The following is a 21,717-nucleotide window of genomic DNA, read 5'->3' as shown; positions in this document are numbered from 1 at the left end:
GCAACGCAATGCAAATGCTTCCTTTATAGGTGAAAAGGAACAGCGGATTGAAATTTTTTTTTTTTTTTGCTGAATATTTTTTAACTTTTTTTATCCCTTAAATGTCCCCAACTTGCCGATAATGAGAGATATGATAAAAATTTGAGCTAATAGTAATTAGTTACATACCATTGCAAGCTACGACAGCAATCAGAATGAGAAAATGTGTTTTTGTTGATTTTTGGTGAATATATCTGAACATTTTTGTCCCTTGAATGTCCCTAACTTCCATATGTCCCCAAATTGTCCAAAATGAGAGATATGATAAATATTGGAGATGTAGTAGTTACTTATCATTGCCAGCTACTACAGCAGTCAAAATAAATATATATATATATATATATATATATATATATATATATATATATATATATATATATATATATATATATATATATATATATATATATATATATATATATATATATATATATATAGGATAATCTTTATGGTGATTTGACGATACGTCAACCCGGAGAATGAAATTTGTAGACGTGTAGTGATTGGAACATAATTCACCCACGGAACGTTGGGACGAAGGAGGAGTTTGATGGGATGAAAGGATAAAAGAACAAAATGTTGGTAGGTCTGTGAGCCTCATGCAGAGTGAGTTGTTGTTGCTGTTAAACGCTGAGAAGCTGATGTCAATAAATCGCCGGTCTTTGGCTCCGGACTTCAACACTCTGCCTCCGACTCCCGTCAATGCTCGCTACATTGGTGACCCCGACATCCGCCTCGTTGACGTTTCCGAGGCTGAGAATTTGATCGAATTGAGCGACATGGCGAACTCCGCTGGTCTCAAGTTACCGGAGTTTTGGGAGTCGGCCGTGGCGACGTGGTTTGTACAAGCCGAAGCTCAGTTTCACGCACGTTTTGGAACCAAGGCGAAGAGGTGCCGCGCCCCTTGCTCCTTTGTTGCGTCGGGAAACGGCAACGCCTCCACTCAGTTGCAGCTGTGAGTGGGGGCGCAGAGTGCCGGCTGCTGTTTGTCATGGACACCCTTTCCAGACTCAAATTCCTTTGTGACTCCGGCGCCCGCAGAAGTGTGTTGCCTGCCTCGGCTGAAGATGCTGCCGGGGGCACTCACGGCCCGCACCTGTCAGCGGCCAACGATGCACCTATCCGGACCTACGGCACTAAGACAATGGATGTATGTTTTGGAGAGCGCCGGTTCGCTTGGGACTTTGTCACTGCGGACATTTCTTTTCCCCTTCTTGGCGCAGACTTTTGTGTGTGCCCACAGTCTACTGGTGGATGTTAAAAATGGCCGCCTGTTGGACGCTTTGACGTTTTCCACTGTTGCTTGTGGGTGTGATGTGGAGACGTTTGAGGGCCTCTCCAGCCCGCTCTCAGATGACGACGTGATCACGCGGCTTCTTGGAGAATTCCCCAGCCTGACCACGCCTACATTTGCAGCCACTTCTACCAAGCATGGGATCGAGCACCACATCGAGACCGTGGGCCCGCCGGTTCACGCTAAGGCCCGACACCTCAACCCTGATAGATTGGCCACAGCTAAGTCCGGATTCGCCAACATGGAACGCCTTGGCATAATTCGTCGTTCGGACAGCCCGTGGGCTTCGCTTCTCCACATGGTTCCGAAGTCGGACGGCGGCTGGCGACCGTGTGGAGACTATCGCCGCCTCAATGATACCACGACGCACGATCGCTATCCGGTCCCGCACACACAGGACTTCTCTGCCCACCTGGCAGGTGCGAAGGTGTTTTCCAAGGTGGACTTGGTACGGGGCTATCACCAAGTTCCGGTACACCCCACCGATGTGCCTAAGACTGCTGTGATAACACCTTTCGGACTCTTCGAGTTTCTCAGGATGCCATTCGGCCTTAAAAACGCGGCCCAGTCTTTTCAGCGTCTCATGGACTCTGTTCTCCGGGACATGCCGTTCCTCTTCGTCTACTTGGATGACATCCTAGTGGCCAGCTCCTCCATCGGAGAACACGTACTGGGCTGGGGGCAAGTGCATAAAAACAAAATAGAGCGAGTGACCACCAGCACATGACGGTGTGCCCCGCGCTCCAGCAGTGGGGAGATGACTTTGTTGGGGTTATCTTTAACGGATTTCTTATCCTCTCTGTGTACTGTGGGTGACGTCTACTGTAATTATAATTATTATCATTATTATTGTCATCATTATTATTATTAAAATTATTATTATTACAGTTGAATTTAAAAAGTAACGCCATTAAAAAAAATAAAGCACATTCCTTTTTTTTTAAGTAAACGATTCGGTGAACGGATCTTTTGAACGGTTCTTTTAAATGAACTGATTCTAGTGATTCAGTTCACCTAAAAGAACTGTAATGCCCATCACTAAAGTAAACGGATGTAGATGGCTTCATCGCATTTTTTTTTCCAAATAGACCGCCCTGTTAAATTTGACCCTGACCAAAACGTACCTGCAGCGCCACCGCCAGTCAGTGGCCAAAAATATATTGCGTCGGTATTGAACTAAGCGGTACCATTGAAAATGAACGGGAAAAAGTTTAGTGCAGTTAAATAAAGCTATAGAAAAAATAATAATAATAAAAATTAAAAAAAAAAGATAAAAAATACTCGGCGTGGCGGTGGTTGCGGGTTCGATGCGTTCCAGGTTAGCATAATGTTGTGGCAGCATGCGATCGGAAGATACCATAACGCCAAATTAACCACAAACTGGTGTGTGTGTGTATTGATTCCACGGAGCATATCATTTTCCGTTGGTTATATAATATTAATTTGGATATCTTCACATCCGTCGCATATGTCAGTGACAGTGACTATTGTTGTTGCTGTTTTTATCTGGTTTAACCAAGACACAACACTGGACTACAATGACAACAACCTTCCACGGCAGAGGTGTAAAATTCATTTTTGTCGTGGGCCACATCACAATTATGCTGTTCCTCGAAGGGCTGTTATGACTGTGAACTCATATAAATAAAAAAAACTTTCATTCCCATACCGGGAGTCGAACCCGGGCCGCCTGGGTGAAAACCAGGAATCCTAACCGCTAGACCATATGGGAAGTGAATGTGTAAAATTTCGGCTTGCTTTATAAAGCAATACATAGTGATCACGGAGGAACAAATACTTCATTTTGTGTATTATTATTATTGTTATCATCATTATTATTATTATTTTTGATACATTTGAATCTAATTACTCATTGGCCGTATAATACCCCAAAAAGAACGTAGACTGTTCAAATGACGTAGCAAGCGTCATGGTGGTGACGTCATCAGCAATGGACAGTATTGCTCCAGAAATGTGAACAGTCCGAGTCTAGCTTTCTTCGTTTTAACTCATTCGTGCCTTACAGTCACACTCAAATAGACAAATACTATAAAATGTAAGTAGCCACTCTGAAGTACACGACATTTTATGGTAAAAAATTACCTTGTAGTTTTTCAGGGAAACATGTCAATCTTTATTCCTGTAGTTAGCCACAATAGCTGTCAAGGATGCAACGCGTAAGATACTAATCCTTTTCCTTTAACTTTCAGGGCTGATTACTGGAAGTCACAGCCAAGGAAATTCTGCCAATATTGCAAGTGTTGGATTGCAGACAATAAGCCCGTAAGCGAGCCACATTTAGTTCATTTATTGCCGAGGACATATGATGCTCACAAGTCTTCTTATTTTGCACTGTAGAGCATCGAATTTCACGAAAGAGGGAAGAATCACAAAGAAAATGTGGCGGCCAAAATTTCCGAGGTATTTTTTCCTCCCTTTTATTTTAACGGTTACTGGATCGAGTGACGTTTGTGTAAACTTTGTTGGCATACGAACAGCAACGAAAAATGTCAGTTTTGGCATCAGCCTCCTCATTACTGGCACGAGAGATAAGAACTAGAAGTCTTAACTTTTTATTGGCTACACTCAAATGGCATTTTTCACACTTTATCTATCTGTCCCTGTAGATCAAAAAGAAGAGTGTCCAAAAAGCGAAGCAAGAGGACCGTATGTCGAAACAATTTGCAGCAATGGAGGAGGCGGCATTGAAGGCGTATCAGGAAGACCTGAAAAGGATGGAAATGGAATCAAGTAACAGCGTGTTGAAAATACAGACGTAAAACATCTGTTTTCTTGACTGCAGTTGTTTTCTTGTGTCAGGAAGTGGTCCTTCTGTGCAAACCACGGTACTACCGCAACCTAAAGCACCGCCGCTTGTACTGTGCGAGCCACCACCACATTGCAAAAAATATCAAAAGAAAACAGAGAAACAAAAAAAGGCATCTGGGGGGCAAAACAGAACACAGAGTTTGTGTTGGGTTGAAGGACGAACAGATGATGGACACACATACTATTATAATACAGTAACTGGAGGTGAGAATAATCAGAAGTCTTTTTTTTTTTTTTTTTTTTTTATTTAGTATTTTTTTTTTTATTAAAGTCCTATTACTTCTGTGTCACTTAGATCTACTGTATTTTTTGCTGCAGACTCACAATGGGACATACCTGAAGGCTTCCAGAGTGGCTCAGACTTTGTGCAGCACGATCAGAACAAGGTTATATCGAGATATTTTGCTTCTCGATTACTCTTTAAGAGTGCAATGCTATCTTACTTCTTTCTTTTCCCCTAGATCTCTTCAGGTAGTGCTTGGATGGAAGGTGTCAGCCCTGAAGGATACGCATATTGGTACAACACAGAAACAGGAGGTTCGATCTCTTTATATGCACATTTCTATCACACGTCATTGCAAGCAGTGATAATTTCGTCGACGTATTTTTTTTTCCCCAGACGAAAATTAAACGAAAACTAAAATAGAAGCCATTTATTGAGACTACAACTAAAATTAACTGTCAATTTTGTCAATGACTAAAACGAAAATGAAAATAATACAGTAACGAAAATTCACACAATTCAATCCGAAGGAATGAAACACGGGTTGGAGAAAAGAACCACTCAAACTGTTCAGTGTTCACTGCACTTTATTTAATGTAATTTAATTTTTTAATTTAATTTATTTAATGTTATTTATTTCATCAAATCATATTTATCTCAAGCAATTATGCACTTTTTTTTTTATTTAGGTGAAAACTAAGTTATATTGTCAGTTCAACATGTTTCATTGAAACAATTAATAAAAGACACTGTTGTATTAAATGTGTCGTGCATGTTAAAACTGGTTACAAATAGGTGTGTTATAATTTTCTATATAAAAGTTGAAATGAATGCTGAAGGAAAATATCGACTAAACTGTCAATTTAGTCAACTAAAATTCCTCTTGTTTTTCGTCGACTAAAATTGGATTAAAACTAAAATACAACCAGATGACTAAATTATGACTAAAACTTTCATTTTAGTCAAGACTATAACTAAAGCTAAATAAAAATTTCTTGTCAAACTTAACACTGATTGCAAGTAGTCTGTTGATTTTAATCGCAAATCACATTTCAACTAAAGCTGCACCGATCACAATTTTCCGGCCGATTACCGATCTTTTAAAAAAAGCCTGACCTGCCGATGCCGATTTTTTATTTTTTATTTTATTTTTTAAACATAACAAGCAGCGTATACTTTCACTGTTCCAATCTTATTTTATTCGTAAACATTGACCAATACCGATTAAATAATACAAATGGGTTGTTTTAACTGCATGTGAAGTAGTTCTCGCAAATAAAAATTAAATTCCTATTAGTCATCTCAGCAAGAGGACAATGGCTGACTTTTTTCCCTAGGAGGGAGATGAGATTGATGGAATCAAAACAAACTTTATTTATATACCACCTTTCATACATTCAAATGCAACTCAAATGCTGATGCTGAACAATTAAAACACCCATAAACACACACACACACACGAACACACAATCGTACCCACAGACACACACGCAAACCACAACATGGCGGGGCACAGAAGAACCCTGTGAGGAAAGGCACCCAGGGGGAGTTCATCCACACTGAGAGGGATGACGGCCAACCACCAAAGGGTGGAATGCCATCCCAGTGACCGCCGCCCCGCTCCATATAGACTGAAGCGAGCCACAGCTCCCCCGGGGGACCCTTGGCCAACCCCCCGCCCCGCCTGCAGGAGAAGACCAGCCATCCCTCCCAGTGTGGATGCTCCCCCATGAGGAAACACTGGAGCTAAAAATAAGTTTTTAGACTTAGACTTGACTTTATTGATCCCGTTGGGTCAAATTAAAAAAATATTAACTACAAAATCAAAACATTTAAACACTAAAAGAAAACAGTTAAACACTAGAAAAAAAAACAGAATAAAAGGCAAAGATCAGTTTATTTTTAAGGGATCGGCCAATCACCGATCTCCCAAAATTAAGGAAATCGGGGCCGATAAATCGGCCGGCCGGCCGGCCGATCAATCAGTGCAACCCTAATTTTGACGCCTTCTTAAAATAATCGCCCGAGTCATTTTTCGGGAAGCACAAAAAATTAAACCATTTGCACCATGAGATGATTTAGGCAAAAATAATTTTTGAAAAAAAAAAAAAAGACTGAGGCAATTATTTTTAAGAGGGTGACGATTTGTGTCACCTCTCTCTCTCTCAGAGTCCAGATGGGAAAAGCCAAATGACTCGCCCGCCAACGAGACTCCAGAATCCAGCTTGGCGTCCAGCGCTGAGAAAGCACAACAGGAGGAGCCAACTTCAGGAGGACACGACGGCTGTAATGAGGCTCACTTGTCACAGGGAGCGCAAGTGACTCAACAGCCCAGCCAGTCGTCCGTTGTCCCGGAAAATAGTTTAAGGGTAAGAATAATTCGGTGCGTTTCCATTCCCCTCAGTTTTGTGCAAAAGGCATGTTTCGCAAAAGCAAGCTGGTAATGGAAACATTGGATTTGCAAAAAAAAAAAAAAAAAACTCAAATATTGCAAAAATGTTTTTGCACTCTCATGAGGTGGTTTTTGAGACGTGTCACGGAAACACCTTTTGTGCATTAGTACTCATGTGACACCCGCCCGGTCACGGAGGAAAGGAATGTAACACGTTGTTTGCCAACGTCTTTTTATTTACTTGCAATTGACTAATATTTGCTTTGAAAATTATTAATTTCCGTATTGTATTTTAGTTTTACATGCTTAAGTGTTTCGTATACTGCACGTCATGAGCGTAAAAGAGAGAGAGAGGTGTAACTGAGCGAGCCTCAGTCGAGAAATTCAATAAAAGGAGGGAAGCATGAAATCCTGTCCCGCCGTGTCTGGTTAATTTGGCAGGGAAGACGCCAGAAAACATCAGAAACTTTAAACTACTTGTAACCTGCCTTTACCCAGCCTCCGGGATCAACAACATTTGAGGGTTGCAGGAAGTACACTTTGTGTCGGAACTGCCTCCCGAGGGGACAACGTCTTTTTAACCCCTTGGCGTTATTTGCCCATTTTCTGGCTTTTCTGTTTGTTTTTTTTAATCAAAGAAATGGCATTGGGAAAAAAATACTAGGGAGTTGACATGAATTTGGGGAAGTTCAAAATTTGGTGAAGTTCAAAATAGCACCATCCTGAAGTTTCTAAGTTAGTGCAAATGGGAGATAGAGATTTAAATTAAACTTTGAGTGTGCCATTTTTTGACGCATAGACACCCATTATAATTCGGAATTTTTGATGTACTGTACACTTGATGTGTTATAGTGCATTTCCCATGTTTAACCACTTTATCCTTTCAGTAGGACCTCAACTAAAGGTGCAAAATGTAAAATGTGAGTTGAATCATAAGCCATAATACACCAGGTGGCGCTAGAGAGCTAATTATCGTTTTTGCTTGAGCTGACTTATGTCTTTGCCACGTGACCATAGTTGGCCCAAAAGTTGTTGTCATGGTCAGGATTGATAGAATAGGGCTGTGCACGTGTGTGTGGCTGCAGTAACAATCGCGTGTATGCGTGTGTTTGTGCGTGTGTGTAGTCAAAGTGACAATTCTGGACACAATGTGTTTTACTGACATATCAGTTCTTACTAAAATTGGAACCATAAAGAGAAGTTTTGCCATCATTACCTAATTTAGCACTTCAGTTGGACCTCAAATAAGTACAAAGCGATTTAAGAGAGCTAATATGCCGCCATTCAATGCACGTTCCATATGGTTGCAGAAATGGCCGTTACCACCGACAACAAGCGAGAGGTTCTACACGTCCGTACCATAACACGAGTTACAAGCACGCGCACGTACAGATACACAAACTCGCAAGACGGGAACATTCTGAGAAACGCTTTTCAATGGAAACACCGACAAAATGAAATTGTACTTTATCAAAAGAGTACAATATCCCTTTTATTATGGCTAAAAAGGGTCATGGAAACGCACCTGTTGAGACGGAGAACATCAATTTGCTTCAGTCTTGTATTCAAACTTCTTCTTTACGGGCTATTTCAGAAAAGGAAAGCAGAGGGGGACCATTCAGAAAAGGATGATCAAACGTGCAACAATATGCCTCGAGAAGATGTTGAGGAGCAGAAGAAAGAGGGGGTCCAAAGAAGAACAACAACAACGACAACAACAACAACTGAACCTGAAGTGAAAAAACAGGAAGAGGTGGCAAAAGCGAAGAGGCCAAAACCCCTCAACCCGTACGGGGCTTGGGAACAGATCAAGGAGAAGAAGGATCCGTAGTATGTGCGCCATTCATACTTGTGGCACGTTCAACTTTTCCATGATTCACTTCAGCAACTCGTCCTCTTTTTCTCTCCTCAGCGCCAACGTGGACTTGCAGTTGCCCCAAATACGAGAGGAAGAAGTTGCGCTGACGGAGTTGCCGCCGGAACCCAAGCCCAAGTTCAAAGAGCGCATCATCACCTCGCTGGGAGTGGAAGGCGGAGCCACCTCGTTCAAGAAAAGCAAAGCACAGAACGGAAAATCCAGAAGCTTTCGGCAGAGAGACAATGATGACTAGCAACGTTTTTTTTCCCTCTGTTTCCTGAATTTTAATTGAATCTGATTTTTGTAGCTCAAGTTCATTTTTTTACTGTTGCTTTTGAACATGGAACAGGAGATTTCATGATGAGAGGTGGCCTCATAATGACTTCAATGATGTCAGACTATAATAAATAAGATACTTTTTACACTAAATTTCTTTTCAATGGTCCCCAATATTAATTTTCACAATTTGCTAACAAGAAAGAAGCTCTCATTATCAAAGGAAAAATAATTTAATCACAGGCATAGAGAATGTACAGTAAATTGCATCAAAAATATATTCACTAGGGGTATCAAGCGATTACAATTTTTCATGGTAATTAATCTCATAACTTCAATAGTTACCTCACGATTAATTGAAAATTAAAATTGAAAACTGTTCTAAATGTACAATAAAATTGATATTTTTTTATTGCGTTTTCATCCTTTTAACGTAAAGTAGAAACAAATGTTAAATAGAAATATGGCTGCATCTTTTAGTCATTGACATAGCAATTTTATAATTGAGTTAACATTAAAAAGATACTGTAAAAAATGTCTGCCACTAGATGGCATAATTGCATTTGGAAGACGGTGATGACAGCTCAGTGCATTTCTTTTCATATTAAGAGATCTTTAACATGACGTAACGTGCAATTATGTACACTTTTTAAATTGTAAAATATTACTTGACCCCAGTCTCCACAAATACATGCGTTTATTTCTGCTAGATTTTGCCGTGGACGTCTCTAGAATTCCCCCAGTACAGAATTTCTAAGTAAGGCGTCATTAATCGCACGAAAAAAAAAAAATGGTGGCATTAAATGACCTTTAAATAAATTAACTCACTCATTTTGACACCCCTAATACTGACACAAGCCAAACCTGAAACTGTGATGTAACAATAAATGTTGCTACACCTCACATCACAATATTGTTTAAAAACTATCAAAGCCCAAACTTGATTGTGTTGTGAGTCAGTTTGCAGAAGCGTTCCCGCTGCTTCTGCTGTTCTCCGCCAGGTCCAGCAGCGCCTCCCTTTCTGCGTGTTCGAGTACGAGAGTGATGAGATCATCCAGCGCCTCCTCTCCTTGCATGAACTCCTGAAGTGGATTAGAAGTTGGGTTACTTTTTTTAACAGTTTCAGGAGGAGCTAACCTTAATATCTCTGCAAATGTAGCCAATCCGGTGGTCTGTGATGCGATCCTGGCTGAAGTTGTAGGTGCGAATCCTCTCTGACTGCGAGCGTGTTCCCACCTGGTGTGAAGACACATAGGCGGGTCTTAATTAAAAGTTGCAATCTTCCTTTGAACTAAGGTTGATAAATTGTGACAAGTTTTTTTTTTTTTTTGCGGAATAAAAAAGTAAATGGAAAGTAATAGAAGAAAATGGTGACTGAATGTGCAATGTGTGAATGTGGGTCACTGCATTAACATGTAAGATACACTGGTTAGCACCGGTCTATCCCACAATTCCTCTTTTGGTTTACTTCCGGCTGGGTCAGCGAAAGAAAGTGGAATGGATACTATCCAAACCACCCCTGGCACTCGCCAAAAAACCCCAACAAAAACCAGGAAGTTTTCTGCTGACGAAGAACACGTTATTCAATCAATGTCTGGAGCAATTTAGGAGTTTTTGCGAAATAATTCGTTTTCTTTTTTTAATTCATTATTTTTTCCCACTGTGTGTTTTCAGTGAATATTTGGTGTGATATTTTTGCCAATATTTTTGTAGCATATAATATTGCATGTTTTTCTCTGATTTTGTTTCTCATATTTTTGTCTTTTTTTTTTCTTTGGTCTAACATTTATATTTTTGACCGATTTGTATTTTTTTGTGTAATATTTTGATAGTTTTGAATTATTTGTCTTGTTTTTGTATTTACATCTGTGTATTTTTAATCTATTTGTAATTATTACTAATATTTGTAATTACTGTTTTACATAAAAATTTGTTAAAAAAATATTTATTATATTTACATATTTTATTACTATATTATTATTTTTTATTTAAATTCAAATTAATTTAAATTAAATAATTAGTCACTATTCACAGTATTTGTCTGATTATTGACGTGAAAGCAAACAAAAAAACATCACAGGTAACCTCTCTTTGGAATCACCTCCCACTAAATGTTGGGAAAGCCCCCTTTCTCTGTCCATTTTTAGAACTAATCTTAAAAAACACATTTTTATTATTTCTCTTTTGACTCAGCATGAGACTTGGCATTGTATTACTGCTAATCGGTATAGTGTGGCGTAACTTTTCATCAGAATAATCGCCAATGTCAAAGTCAAGCGCTCTTTTTCTTGCACTCAACGGACATCATGAAGGCAGCATTAGCCACGAACACAGAGTTAACCACACTGTTCAAAAGTTAGTGGCGGTCCTTAGATGTGTTAACTTTAACAGCAAGTTAACAGCCGGTTAGAGTTAACAGAGTTTTGAACAACAAGATAAAAGCACTGTTAAAAGTTAACAGTCGGTTAAATCTACTTAACCAGTGGTTAAAGACATACGTAAGCGAGTTTTGAACAACCAGGCCCAGGTCTTTTCTACGACCCGATTTCCATCCCTGTTCTTCACTGAGTTGCTGAAATCCTCTCATGCTGCTGTCCAAAATGAGCTTGAAGGGTCTGCAATTTCAAAGTTATTCGACACAAAAAAGAAGCCAGTCAGCTTTGTGTAAAATAATTAGCACTAGCGATGGTCTCAGAAAAAGTAGTCAAATGACACCAAGTTGAAGGAGGATTGCTGAAGAAATTTGTGTCTCTTTTGGAAAAATACCAGAATAACAATATTAAAAGAGACATTCCTCAGCGCCATCTAGTGGTCAAAGAATTAGGGCTGTCCCGATCCAACGTCCTTTCCAAGGTTGCCAAATCCCGCCTGGGCCAGCAGTCCAGTCTGGTGCGAGTCCAGACCAGTCAGGATATGGTAAAATGAAATACATGAAATACACAGGCATATTACGTTCCCCTTCATCTGACAATTAGTGTAGATTTTAAACATAGAAGGGCCAAAACATCCCTAATGAAAATTTTATTGCGCTAAACCCCCCCCCCAAAAAAAACTAGCCACCAGAGGGTGCTAAAACTGCACAAATGGCATAACCTTTTTTTTTTAACAGATGTGTTGCTTTTAAACATCATGAACATGACGACGACGATATTGTGGCAGTTTTAACTTCACGATATGATATTGCCCTTATCGTTACATCCCTAGTTAATAATAGCCCTTTGAGTAAATCATAGATGTGGCAGAAAAGGGGGTTTCAATGTTTTACTTATTTTAACCACTGCTTCACTCACCATACAAAAGGTGTTGGGGTAGTTTTGTTAAAAAAAAAAAAAAAAAAAAAAAATCCTTCTCAAAAAAATGCCGAGGTATTGGATCTGGACTCGGAATCGGCCAATCTCAAAATGAGGTGACTTGGACTCGGGTAAGGTTAGACTACAGCATTAGTTATTACTAGACCTACCATTATATATATAAAAATATATATATGTTTATGCCATACAACATATTTTTTGCATACTATTGACATAAACAGCCAGGTTGTAAAATTAATCAATTATTAGTTCATCATTAGATGGCGCTAGGGATCACCGAATGTCCGTTTAACAATTTTAATCGTGTTGGCACAAACTTGGAATGGGCGTGTCGCAGTTTTGCCATTTAGAACCGGACTTTTATTTCCCAGGAGGCCGCTTACCTGCTGCTTACGTGCCAGATTCTTCTGCTCAGTCTCTTTACCCATCATGCTCTGGTAGAGGCGGGCCTTCAGCATGCGCATGGCCGTCTCTTTGTTCTGCAGTTGCGAGCGGGTCTGTTGGCATTCTGCTGCGATACCTGAGAGGGAATTAATCGCAATTACAAACAGAAGAAAGTGAAAGTCGCTGTTTGGGATGTCATACCTGAGGGAAGGTGAACAATGCGTACGGCGCTATCAGTTGTGTTAACACTTTGACCCCCAGCGCCTCGAGATCTGAACGTGTCAACCCGCAGATCTTTCGGGTCGACGCTGACGTCCACCTACGTGCACGACGAGCGTGAACTTCCAACACGATCAATATGAACGTAGTGATTGAAAGTGAGCGAGATGTTGACCTCGACGGGCTGAGGCAGGATGATAACCGTCATGGTTCCGGTGTGGATGCGCTGCATCCTGGAGGAAAGGCCCACCTCGGGAATCCTCTGCACCCGGTGCGTTCCCCCCTCGTGCTTCAGATGTCTGTACACGTTCTCTCCAGCTATCCGCACGGCCGCGTGATGCAAACCGCCTGAGTACGACGTGAGAAAAAGTTCCAAGTCTCCGGTGTATCTTAGCATGCATAATACTACATACCATATTCCGCAGGGGTGTAGTTCAACGTCTCAAAATCCCAGTTCTTGTAAGCGGCAAAACCCTGGTACATGTCAAACATCTCTCGGGTAAATTGCTGACATATATCACCTAAAAAAAAAATACACAATTGAAATACATTTCTGATTGATGCCATTAAAAAAAACTAAATGAATGTTATGAATATTCGGGTTTTGGTTGAAATTTCAGGATCAATCTTGCTTTATAACCTTCACGGCTGAACCTTATTTGGCACGCTCTCAACTTTTGAATGCACGTTTTACTATTCATTGTTTCACTAGTACTAGAGCTTAACCTTGAAATGTTTATGGCTCAAACGCCTGTTGTGAATTTTGCCATTTAGCTTTTAATTAAATAAGCTGTGCAAAAAGTGGAGAAACATTGAAGAGTTGGACATGAGCAATGACATTTTCGGTGAGGGTCTGTAAAGGTCAAATTTAGTTTCATCCTAAAATTCTACCCAAAAGCCTGATGATACCCCAAACTTTTTCTTTCACATGTATGTGAGTGATTTAACAAATACAATTGAACCATAATGGAACTCAAATCCACAAACCTCCCGTTGTTCGTCCTGAAACAACCTCCAGCAGAATGTTACTGGAGTCCAGAGGGTCAGTCGGCAAGAGCGCTTTGATTAACTCGAGAGAGCCAGACCGAGAGATAATATACACAACCGCTCTCAACTACTGAATATTTGATCATGCTTGCGCTCTTGTATACTTACCTCTTTCTTTAAGACTGAAATCCTTTCTGTGATAAGAGCTTCCTCTTCTTTCAGCAGCTGAGCAAACTGATCATCTTTGGAACCATCTGTGGCTATAGTCACGGGGGAAAGCAAAATGTCATCATGATATGAAATATATCGATATTAAAAAGATAACTTTGAGATTCTCCACAGATTGGACTAAGATGTGGGTGATACTATGAGCAAACATTAATCCATCAATCCATTTTCTTGACCGCTTATTCCTCACATGGGTTTGAGATACACCCTGAACTGGTTCACAGCTATGCATTCCCCAAAACGGTAAAAAAAAAAAAAAAAAAAAAAAATCGACTTACAATGCGAAATGGAGTGGACTTCGTCAAGATCTTTCAGTGCCTGTTCAAGATTGTGAAAGACATTTGCCAAAGGCAGCAGCTCAGTGTATTTCTTCACCATCACTTTCCTGTCAGCTTCACTAAGGTTTGAACGGTGCAACTTATGGCTAAGAACTCTGTGACTGTCCATGAGCCGCCGAAGATACTTTTGAACAGCATCGTTTTCGTACAAGGTCCCGACATCACTGTGAAAGGGGCGCCTTGTCGCCAACATTGTCCTCCACCGTCCTCTTTTTAGGTTGTTGTAAACTACGCAGGAAAAGACAGTGCGCAAGCAACAAATACGACGACAAAACATTTGACAATGCACTTTGTGGACACCCGAAATAAATGAGAAAAATCAACAGCGATTTGGTCTGCCTGAATAGACTTCAATAACAATCGCAACATGAGACTGAAACCCGGAAGTAGTTTGTGATATGACAAGTAACAGAGGCAAAGCACTCTGGGAGTTGAAGTTTTATTGCGGACATGGTTTCCCCTACCGCTCTCTCTGTGCAATTTTAGTTTTTGTATTTAACGTGGAAAAAAAGGTCACCTAGCTAATTAAAAAATGTCAACTTCCCCTGCTTGTACAGGTAGGTGAGCAATAAGTTTAACACACACACATTTTACAAACTTAAGCATGATATTCCTTAAAAAATAAATAAATAAAAAAACAGTTTTCATTGCTAACATTGCTAGTATTTAGCGGGAGCATTTTTTTTTTTTTTTTTTTTTACCTTCTAACTGTAAGGCTCTTTGGCCAACTTTGATATTGGGACTATACCTTTTATCCATAGCACTGATATACGTTTTAACTTACAAAGAAATTGATACATTGTTGTAACTATTTGACCTTCAGGAGCTCAGAGTCAATTATCAGTAGACCACGCCCTGGAAAATATTAGCCAACATGACAACACTGAGACTGAAATTCTACAGAAAGAACAGGAGACTCGCAGCTCTCTACAGGTTCATCTTTAATTTTGACACATTTAAGTACAGGGAGTCCTCGAGTTAAGGCGCACTCAGCCCAAGGCGTTTCGACTTTACAACGGTTATGCCATTTTGGCTCCTCGTCCGCCATTTCGCCCGCAGTGTTTTCCCCTCGTCCGCTATTTAGCCCTTAGCTAGTGTTAGCGCTTGTACACTTGTGGGAGTATCTTTGGATTTTTCGCTCTTTTTTTCCCCCCACATCATGGCCCCAAAGAAGAAAAAGATACGTCTTCTCTGGTTGTTGGTTCAGCCAAAAGAAAAGCAATTACCATGGAAACGAAGCGAGACATAAAAAGATCACAGAAAGGAGACGCCAATGAACATCGGCAAAGACTTGGGCTTCAGTCAGACAGTCGTACAGCATCTTTTTATTATTATTGTTATTATTTTTTTAATGTATTTGAGATTTTTTTAATGTGAATTGTTTTGATGTAAATATTTACTTTAATGGGGAAATTCGACTTAAGTCGAAATTCAGGTTACATCGCAATAGCGCAGGAACGTAACTCGAGGACTCCCTGTATATATGTTTTTCTCAATAATTTGATTCACCTAATCATACTAAATAAATAATTTTAATTGTAATTAACTGAATATATCTGAATGTGCTTAAATGGCGAAACCCTTTCACCAGGTGACTCTATCAGATGTGCAGAGGAACAGCGATGAGGCTGAGAAGAAGCTGAGGCAAACAACGAGAGACCTCCTTTTCATGGAGGATGACATGATACGTTTAGAGCAGCAAGTGCAGGATGGACGTGACCGCTGCGCCTCCATCACAGTGGACAAGGCAAAACTCCTGGAGCAAATAAGTGAGGAGGAGGAGAAGGCCTGCACGGCACAGGCTCAGTTTGACATTTATCGGACAAAGATGGAGGACCACATGCGGGCGGTGTTGCGCCAGACTGATGCTTGCGCAGAGGAGAAGAGGACACTAGTCCAGAAACTGAGGATGGCCAAGGAAGAGCTGAAGGAGGATTTAAAAAATCCACATGGAATCAATGTCCAGTCTGCAAAAGTAAATGAGTAAATAGTTATTTTTGACCGCCGAGGTTATTTCCACGCAGCTGTACTAAAGCCTAGATTTTTTTTGTCTCAACAGCGAGAGATTGACGCTCTGAGGAGTGAGATAGGAGAGATGATGGGAAATATCGCACAGTTGAAGGAACATCTTCGGAAGGAGTTGGAGAACCAAACCCAGATAAAACAAGACATTGAGGTATTGCTAAAAGAAAACGTTCAAGGCAATTAAATGTATTTAATGTTGTATTTGCACTGTTTTAGGGGCAAAGCCAGCACTTTGAAGCCGTCAGCAAGCACCTTTACTGTCAAATCAACAAGGCCCAGGTTACCCACAGGTAAAGATGAATATAATACCATTTCAGTATTATTTGCAAACACAACAGTAGACACCAGGACTTAGGGGTGGCAGAAAAGTGATGTTGACCTGAGCTGAAAGCACACGTTCAGGGTTCGGTACCCATGGATTTATTTCTGTTTCTCTGTTTTTCATGGAAAACACACATTGAAGGTTTATCAGCGTTTTATTCGGCCTGGTGTGTATTAGGGATGCATTAGGGATGTAACGAGAACGGCGATATTAAAACTACCACAATATATCGTCGTCGTCATGTTACAATATTGAAAGCAGCAGATCTGTTAAAAAAAAAGTTGGGTTGATTTCCGTTTGTGCAGTTCTAGCACCCTCTGGTGGATAGTTTTTTTGTTATTTTAGTGCTGTTTAATTTTCACAAGGCATGTTTTGGCCCTTCTATGTTTCAAATCCACACCAATGGTCAGATTAATAATAAGTAATGCTTGTGAATGGAGTCAATATGTGGAGGAACTCAATGTGTGCATGCATTAGCAAGTAAGTGCCTCAATATGAAGTGTTTTTAGAATAAAAATAAAAAAATATATATATTATATATATATATATATATATATATATATATATATATATATATATATATATATATATATATATATATATTTATATTATATTATATATTATAAAAATAAAAAATAAAAAACACCATCGGAGCGACGTCATCTCAAGGTGCTTTATTGGCCGCTGCTAGATGGCATCACTTCTGTGTGACACACTTTCAAACGTCCTTATTCCGGTTCATAGTTTAGTCAGTTTTTTTTTTTTTTTAAAGCATTTTCGTTTTTATTTTATTTCGTTAATGAAATTGTTTTTTGAATTTTAGTTTTTTTTTTTTCCTTAGTTTTAGTAAACTAACATAACGTTGCCCTGACCTACGCAGGGGAATTTCCAAAGACATTGACCACATGGAGAAACGGAAAGCTGAGCTCCAGCGGCAGCTGGGATCATCAAATGCCTCTGATTAGTGCTAAATCAATACAGACAGTAGATTGTGGCATAGTGCTTATTGTAGGGATTATTGACTCATCATTAGCTCATGAGTTGTTGCTGCAACAAGCCAGCAGAGGACAGCAGTGTCAAATGGATATACTTATACAGCTACAACCCAGACATGATTGTACAATATTCCTTGTTCAAACAGAAGAATAGAAATATATTATTTAGCCATTATTACAGCATATTGTTTTGCATGAATATCCCCTGAATTTGATAATTTAGGCTAGAGAGCCCATCAACAGGATTTTTCAAAACCCGCCCCCATGTTAGCGGTGCATCATCCAAACAAAAGCTTCAGCTGTCGATATGTTTTTGGTACGCGCTGTTCCAGCTTCCGCCTCAGTGGCTCGCCTGACGAAGGGCAAAGTGACAGTCCCACAGCAGGCTAACAAGGACGAGACTGTGCCGCGTCAACCATATCGCAAAACTCAATAGCCATCGTTAGCACATTTCTGCACATGACAGTGTACTGCTCTGATCATAAGAGTTGTATATTTTGGGGTATGGTTTCTTTCTCCAGTGGTTTTGTAGCGTAAAAAGTACAATAAAGTTTCAGTGCTGCGACTGGATTCAAATTTTGTGGTATTCTGATGTTGAACACACACAGGTGATGAAAATGTTAAAGCGCAACTGAAAATCACCTGAAAATCCTTCATCATGGCAGATCCGTTTTGAACGAAACAAACTTGAAGGAGGCTCAGAGGCAGCAGCTAATGTTGCTAGGCTAACGGCGCTAAGCTAACAAGCCAGCAGCAACAAATCTTTAAAGGCGGAATGACAATTACCATCCAGACGACTTTTGGCAAGCACAGAGGAGAGAAAGCGGAGCAGAGGAGAGAAAGCGGAGCAGAGCCGTTATGAACGAACTTGAATGAGGCACAGCTGTAGCAGCTAATGTTGCTAGGCTAACGGCGCTAAGTTAACAAGCCAGCAACAGCAAATCTAAAGCCATTAACACCAAAGTTATGGCTTTCATAGCGCTAGACAAGCAACCGTTTTTTGTTTCTTTTTGTAGCTGACCCGTTTTTTTTTTTTACAAGTTAATAGCACATTTGGATCCACGTTGCATCCTCCGAAGTGGCCACGGCTTGATTGACAGACAATGCACTACACGTAACGTAAGTCTCACCGCAGTTCGGGTTGGGGGTTTTCAAGAACGCGTATCATATGTTATTTTATGTTTAACTTTTAAAGCCAAGCCAAGCAGTGAACTAACTATTTAATGCCAGTTACCAAGCCACAACACAACACGCGAATCTAAGCAGCTTGCTTATTTATGTATGTATGTATGTATGTATGTATGTATGTATGTATGTATTTATTTATTTATTATTTTCCAGTCTGTGTTTCCCTCACGGGACCACGGGAAACAACATAACCACCCACGCACCCACAAGGGTTGCTTTAATACCAATTTTGTCTATTTACTTGATTTCAATTTTTTTTAACTAAGGTTGACAAATGTCAATGCATATAATTTTACCAAACGTTCACCTACCTCATCCTCATGCACTATTGCACTTAGGGTTGAATAAATGCATTCCTATTGCATAATGCATACATACATGAATGTTTTGTTTTGCCAGATAAAGCAGTTATAGTTCTGTATTAATTTAAAAACGTACTTTTTATTTTGTGTAATTATCTGTTAGCCATTTCATATAGAAAATTCACATTTGAAAGAGGCACATTTGTTTGCTGTCATAATCAGAGCTACTAAAACATCGGTTTTTCCATTCCTGGATGAATAAATTGCAGATTATATGAAGGCTATATTAAATATTAAAAAAACAAATGTATCGGTTATCGATAGCAGGAAAAGAGCAGGAAATTATCGGTATCGGTTGAAATTTTTCATATCGTACATCACTAGTTATAATAATGCATATATTTGTGGAGACTGGGCTCAAGTTGTATTTTACATTTTAAAAAATGTACATCATTTCACGTTGTGTCATTTTAAAGATTAGATCGCTCTTGACATGGAAAGAAGGTGAGCCGAGCTGTCAGCAATATATTACAAATGCAATTATGCCATCTAGTGACAGAAAAATGACCTCAACACAAATCTATCACACTTGTTTTTTACAGTACAATACATCTTTTTAATTTTAACTCAATTTTATGAATTATTATGAAATTACTGAAACATTTTTAAAGATGCAGCAATATTTCTATTTGTTTCATTTTTTTTTTACCATTCCAGTTTTATGTTTGGGGTATGAAAATGGGGAAAAAAAACATTTAATTGTACATTTAGAATTATAACAGATACAACATTTGTGATTAATCATTAGTTAACTATTGAAGTTGTGATTAATTCCGATTAAAAATTATAATTGATTGACACCCCTAATTTTGACCTTTTCTAAACTTGAATGTTTTGTATGTTTATCCACAAATTTCACCCAAAAAAGGATCAGCGTCTGGCCTGCAACCCCAATGAGGAAATGCGTTATAGAAAATGGCCGGATGTAAATAAGGGAAAAACATCTCTTTTTGAACTTGACAAATGAGCAGAGATTACATCTTAACAGTGAGGTCTTGCAGCCATCGTTCTTGACGTCATGTACCAGTGGCCAATTGTTTTTTTGTCTTTTTTCTGGAAAATGTTGGCCCTCCGTGAGCCGGCACCTTACCGTGGTGGAGGGGTTTGCGTGTCCCAATGATCCTAGGAGCTATGTTGTCTGGTTCTTTATGCCCCTGGCAGGGTCACCCATGGCAAACAGGTCCTAGGTGAGGGTCGGATTTGCGGCCGCATGTTTTGGACACTCGGGTAAAGAGAGGGGCGGAGCTGTCAACTGATCACCACCTGGTGGTGTGTTGGCTCCGATGGTGGGGGAAGATGCCGGTCCGACCTGGCAGACCCAAATGTATTGTGAGGGTTTGCTGGGAATGTCTGGCGGAATCCCCTGTCAGAAAGAGTTTCAATGCGCACCTCCGGCATGGCTCGCCCTTGTCCCGGGGGAGGCGGGGGATATTGAGTCCGACTGGGCCATGTTTCGCGGCTCCATTGTTGACGAGGCTGATCGGAGCTGTGGCCGTAAGGTGGTCGGTGCCTGTCGTGGCGGCAATCCTCGAACCCTCTGTTAAGGGATGCCGTCAAGCTGAAGAAGGAGTCCTATCAGGCCTTTTTGGCCTGTGGGACTCCGGAGGCAGCTGACTTTTACCGGATGGCCAAGCGGAACGCGTCTTCGGCGGTTGGTGAGACAAAAACTCGGACATGGGAGGAGTTCGGTGAGGCCATGGAAAATGACTTCCGGACGGCTTCGAGGAAATTCTGGTCCACCATCCAGCGTCTCAGGAGAGGAAAGCAGTGCACCATTAACACTGTGTATAGTGGCGTTGGGGTGCTGCTGACCTCGACTCGGGACGTCGTGAATCGGAGGGGGGAATACTTCGAAGACCTCCTCAATTCCACCGACACGTCTTCCTTTGAGGAAGCAGAGTCTGGGGACTCTCCTATTTCTGGGGTCGATGTCACTGAGGTGGTTGGAAAGCTCCTCGGTGTCAGGGCCCCGGGGGCGGATCCGCCCAGAGTTCCTAAAGACTGGATGTTGTGGGGCTGTCGTGGTTGACACTCCTCTACAACATCTCGTGGACATCGGGGACAGCGCCTCTGGATTGGCAGACCGGGGTGGTGGTCCCCCTTTTTAAGAAGGGGGACCGGAGGGTGTGTTCCAACTACAGAGGGATCACACTCCTCAGCCTCCCTGGTAAGGTCTATTCAGGGGTGCTGGAGAGGAGGGTCCGTCGGGAAGTCGAATCTCGGATTCAGGAGGAGCAGTGTGGTTTTCGTCCTGGCCGTGGAACAGTGGACCAGCTCTACACGCTCAGCAGGATCCTCGAGGGTGCGTGGGAGTTTGCTTAACCAGTCCACATGTGTTTTGTGGATTTGGAGAAGGCGTTCGACCGTGTCCCTCGGGGAGTCCTGTGGGGGGTGCTTCGAGAGTATGGGGTACCGAACCCCCTGATACGGGCTGTTCGGTCCCTGTA

At 40.7% G+C, this 21,717-nt stretch overlaps 3 protein-coding genes and 1 non-coding gene across 6 annotated transcripts; 2 read left to right on the top strand and 2 right to left on the bottom strand.

The window, feature by feature from the left end:
- Positions 1-2,993: 2,993 nt before the first annotated feature.
- trnae-uuc (transfer RNA glutamic acid (anticodon UUC)) lies at positions 2,994-3,065 on the bottom strand. Its single transcript has one exon. It is a non-coding gene; the product is annotated as a tRNA-Glu (tRNA).
- A 227-nt stretch (positions 3,066-3,292) lies between these two features.
- wbp4 (WW domain binding protein 4) lies at positions 3,293-10,753 on the top strand. Its single transcript, XM_077513931.1, has 10 exons — positions 3,293-3,389; positions 3,544-3,616; positions 3,692-3,754; positions 3,961-4,084; positions 4,154-4,366; positions 4,481-4,548; positions 4,624-4,699; positions 6,555-6,754; positions 8,372-8,607; positions 8,690-10,753. Coding segments are annotated over exons 1-10 (1,254 nt in total). The 5' UTR covers positions 3,293-3,387; the 3' UTR covers positions 8,889-10,753.
- mtrf1 (mitochondrial translational release factor 1) lies at positions 9,126-14,796 on the bottom strand. Of its 2 annotated transcripts, none has more exons than XM_077513927.1 (9): positions 14,319-14,792; positions 13,981-14,072; positions 13,813-13,894; positions 13,239-13,346; positions 13,001-13,173; positions 12,808-12,925; positions 12,606-12,742; positions 10,049-10,147; positions 9,126-9,993 (listed from the first exon to the last, which is right to left on the bottom strand). In XM_077513927.1, the coding sequence occupies exons 1-9, from the start codon at positions 14,653-14,655 to the stop codon at positions 9,868-9,870; spliced, it is 1,272 nt and encodes a 423-aa protein (XP_077370053.1). In that variant the 5' UTR covers positions 14,656-14,792; the 3' UTR covers positions 9,126-9,867. The 2 variants fall into 2 exon arrangements, 1 of the variants encoding a protein (XP_077370053.1); XR_013282434.1 differs by lacking the exon at positions 9,126-9,993 and adding an exon at positions 11,410-11,526 and having other exon boundaries at positions 14,319-14,796.
- Positions 14,797-14,814: 18 nt separating this feature from the next.
- Positions 14,815-18,288, top strand: ccdc122 (coiled-coil domain containing 122). 2 transcript variants are annotated; one of them, XM_077513928.1, is made up of 6 exons: positions 14,815-14,935; positions 15,202-15,311; positions 15,970-16,353; positions 16,438-16,554; positions 16,620-16,693; positions 17,606-18,288. In XM_077513928.1, exons 1-6 carry the CDS (start codon positions 14,911-14,913, stop codon positions 17,688-17,690), a joined length of 795 nt encoding a protein of 264 aa, XP_077370054.1. In that variant the 5' UTR covers positions 14,815-14,910; the 3' UTR covers positions 17,691-18,288. The 2 variants fall into 2 exon arrangements, with proteins under 2 accessions (XP_077370054.1, XP_077370055.1); XM_077513929.1 differs by lacking the exons at positions 14,815-14,935; positions 15,202-15,311 and adding an exon at positions 15,542-15,690.
- The last annotated feature ends 3,429 nt before the right edge of the window (positions 18,289-21,717 follow it).

This window comes from Festucalex cinctus, chromosome 2 (genome assembly GCF_051991245.1).
Source record: "Festucalex cinctus isolate MCC-2025b chromosome 2, RoL_Fcin_1.0, whole genome shotgun sequence".
Classification (NCBI taxonomy): domain Eukaryota; kingdom Metazoa; phylum Chordata; class Actinopteri; order Syngnathiformes; family Syngnathidae; genus Festucalex; species Festucalex cinctus.
This window is presented reverse-complemented; position numbering and strand designations above follow the sequence as displayed.

Coding starts and splice junctions, on each gene's coding strand:
- wbp4 (XM_077513931.1), top strand. Junction 4,367..4,480: donor TTATAATACAGTAACTGGAG/GTGAGAATAATC, acceptor TTTTTGCTGCAG/ACTCACAATGGGACATACCT. Junction 8,608..8,689: donor AAGGAGAAGAAGGATCCGTA/GTATGTGCGCCA, acceptor TTCTCTCCTCAG/CGCCAACGTGGACTTGCAGT.
- mtrf1 (XM_077513927.1), bottom strand. CDS start 14,655: ATGTTTTGTCGTCGTATTTGTTGCTTGCGCACTGTCTTTTCCTGCGTA. Junction 12,926..13,000: donor TCCTGCCTCAGCCCGTCGAG/GTCAACATCTCG, acceptor TCGTGCACGTAG/GTGGACGTCAGCGTCGACCC. Junction 9,994..10,048: donor ACATTTGCAGAGATATTAAG/GTTAGCTCCTCC, acceptor AATCCACTTCAG/GAGTTCATGCAAGGAGAGGA.
- ccdc122 (XM_077513928.1), top strand. CDS start 14,911: ATGTCAACTTCCCCTGCTTGTACAG. Junction 14,936..15,201: donor AACTTCCCCTGCTTGTACAG/GTAGGTGAGCAA, acceptor TTTGACCTTCAG/GAGCTCAGAGTCAATTATCA. Junction 15,312..15,969: donor AGACTCGCAGCTCTCTACAG/GTTCATCTTTAA, acceptor CCCTTTCACCAG/GTGACTCTATCAGATGTGCA.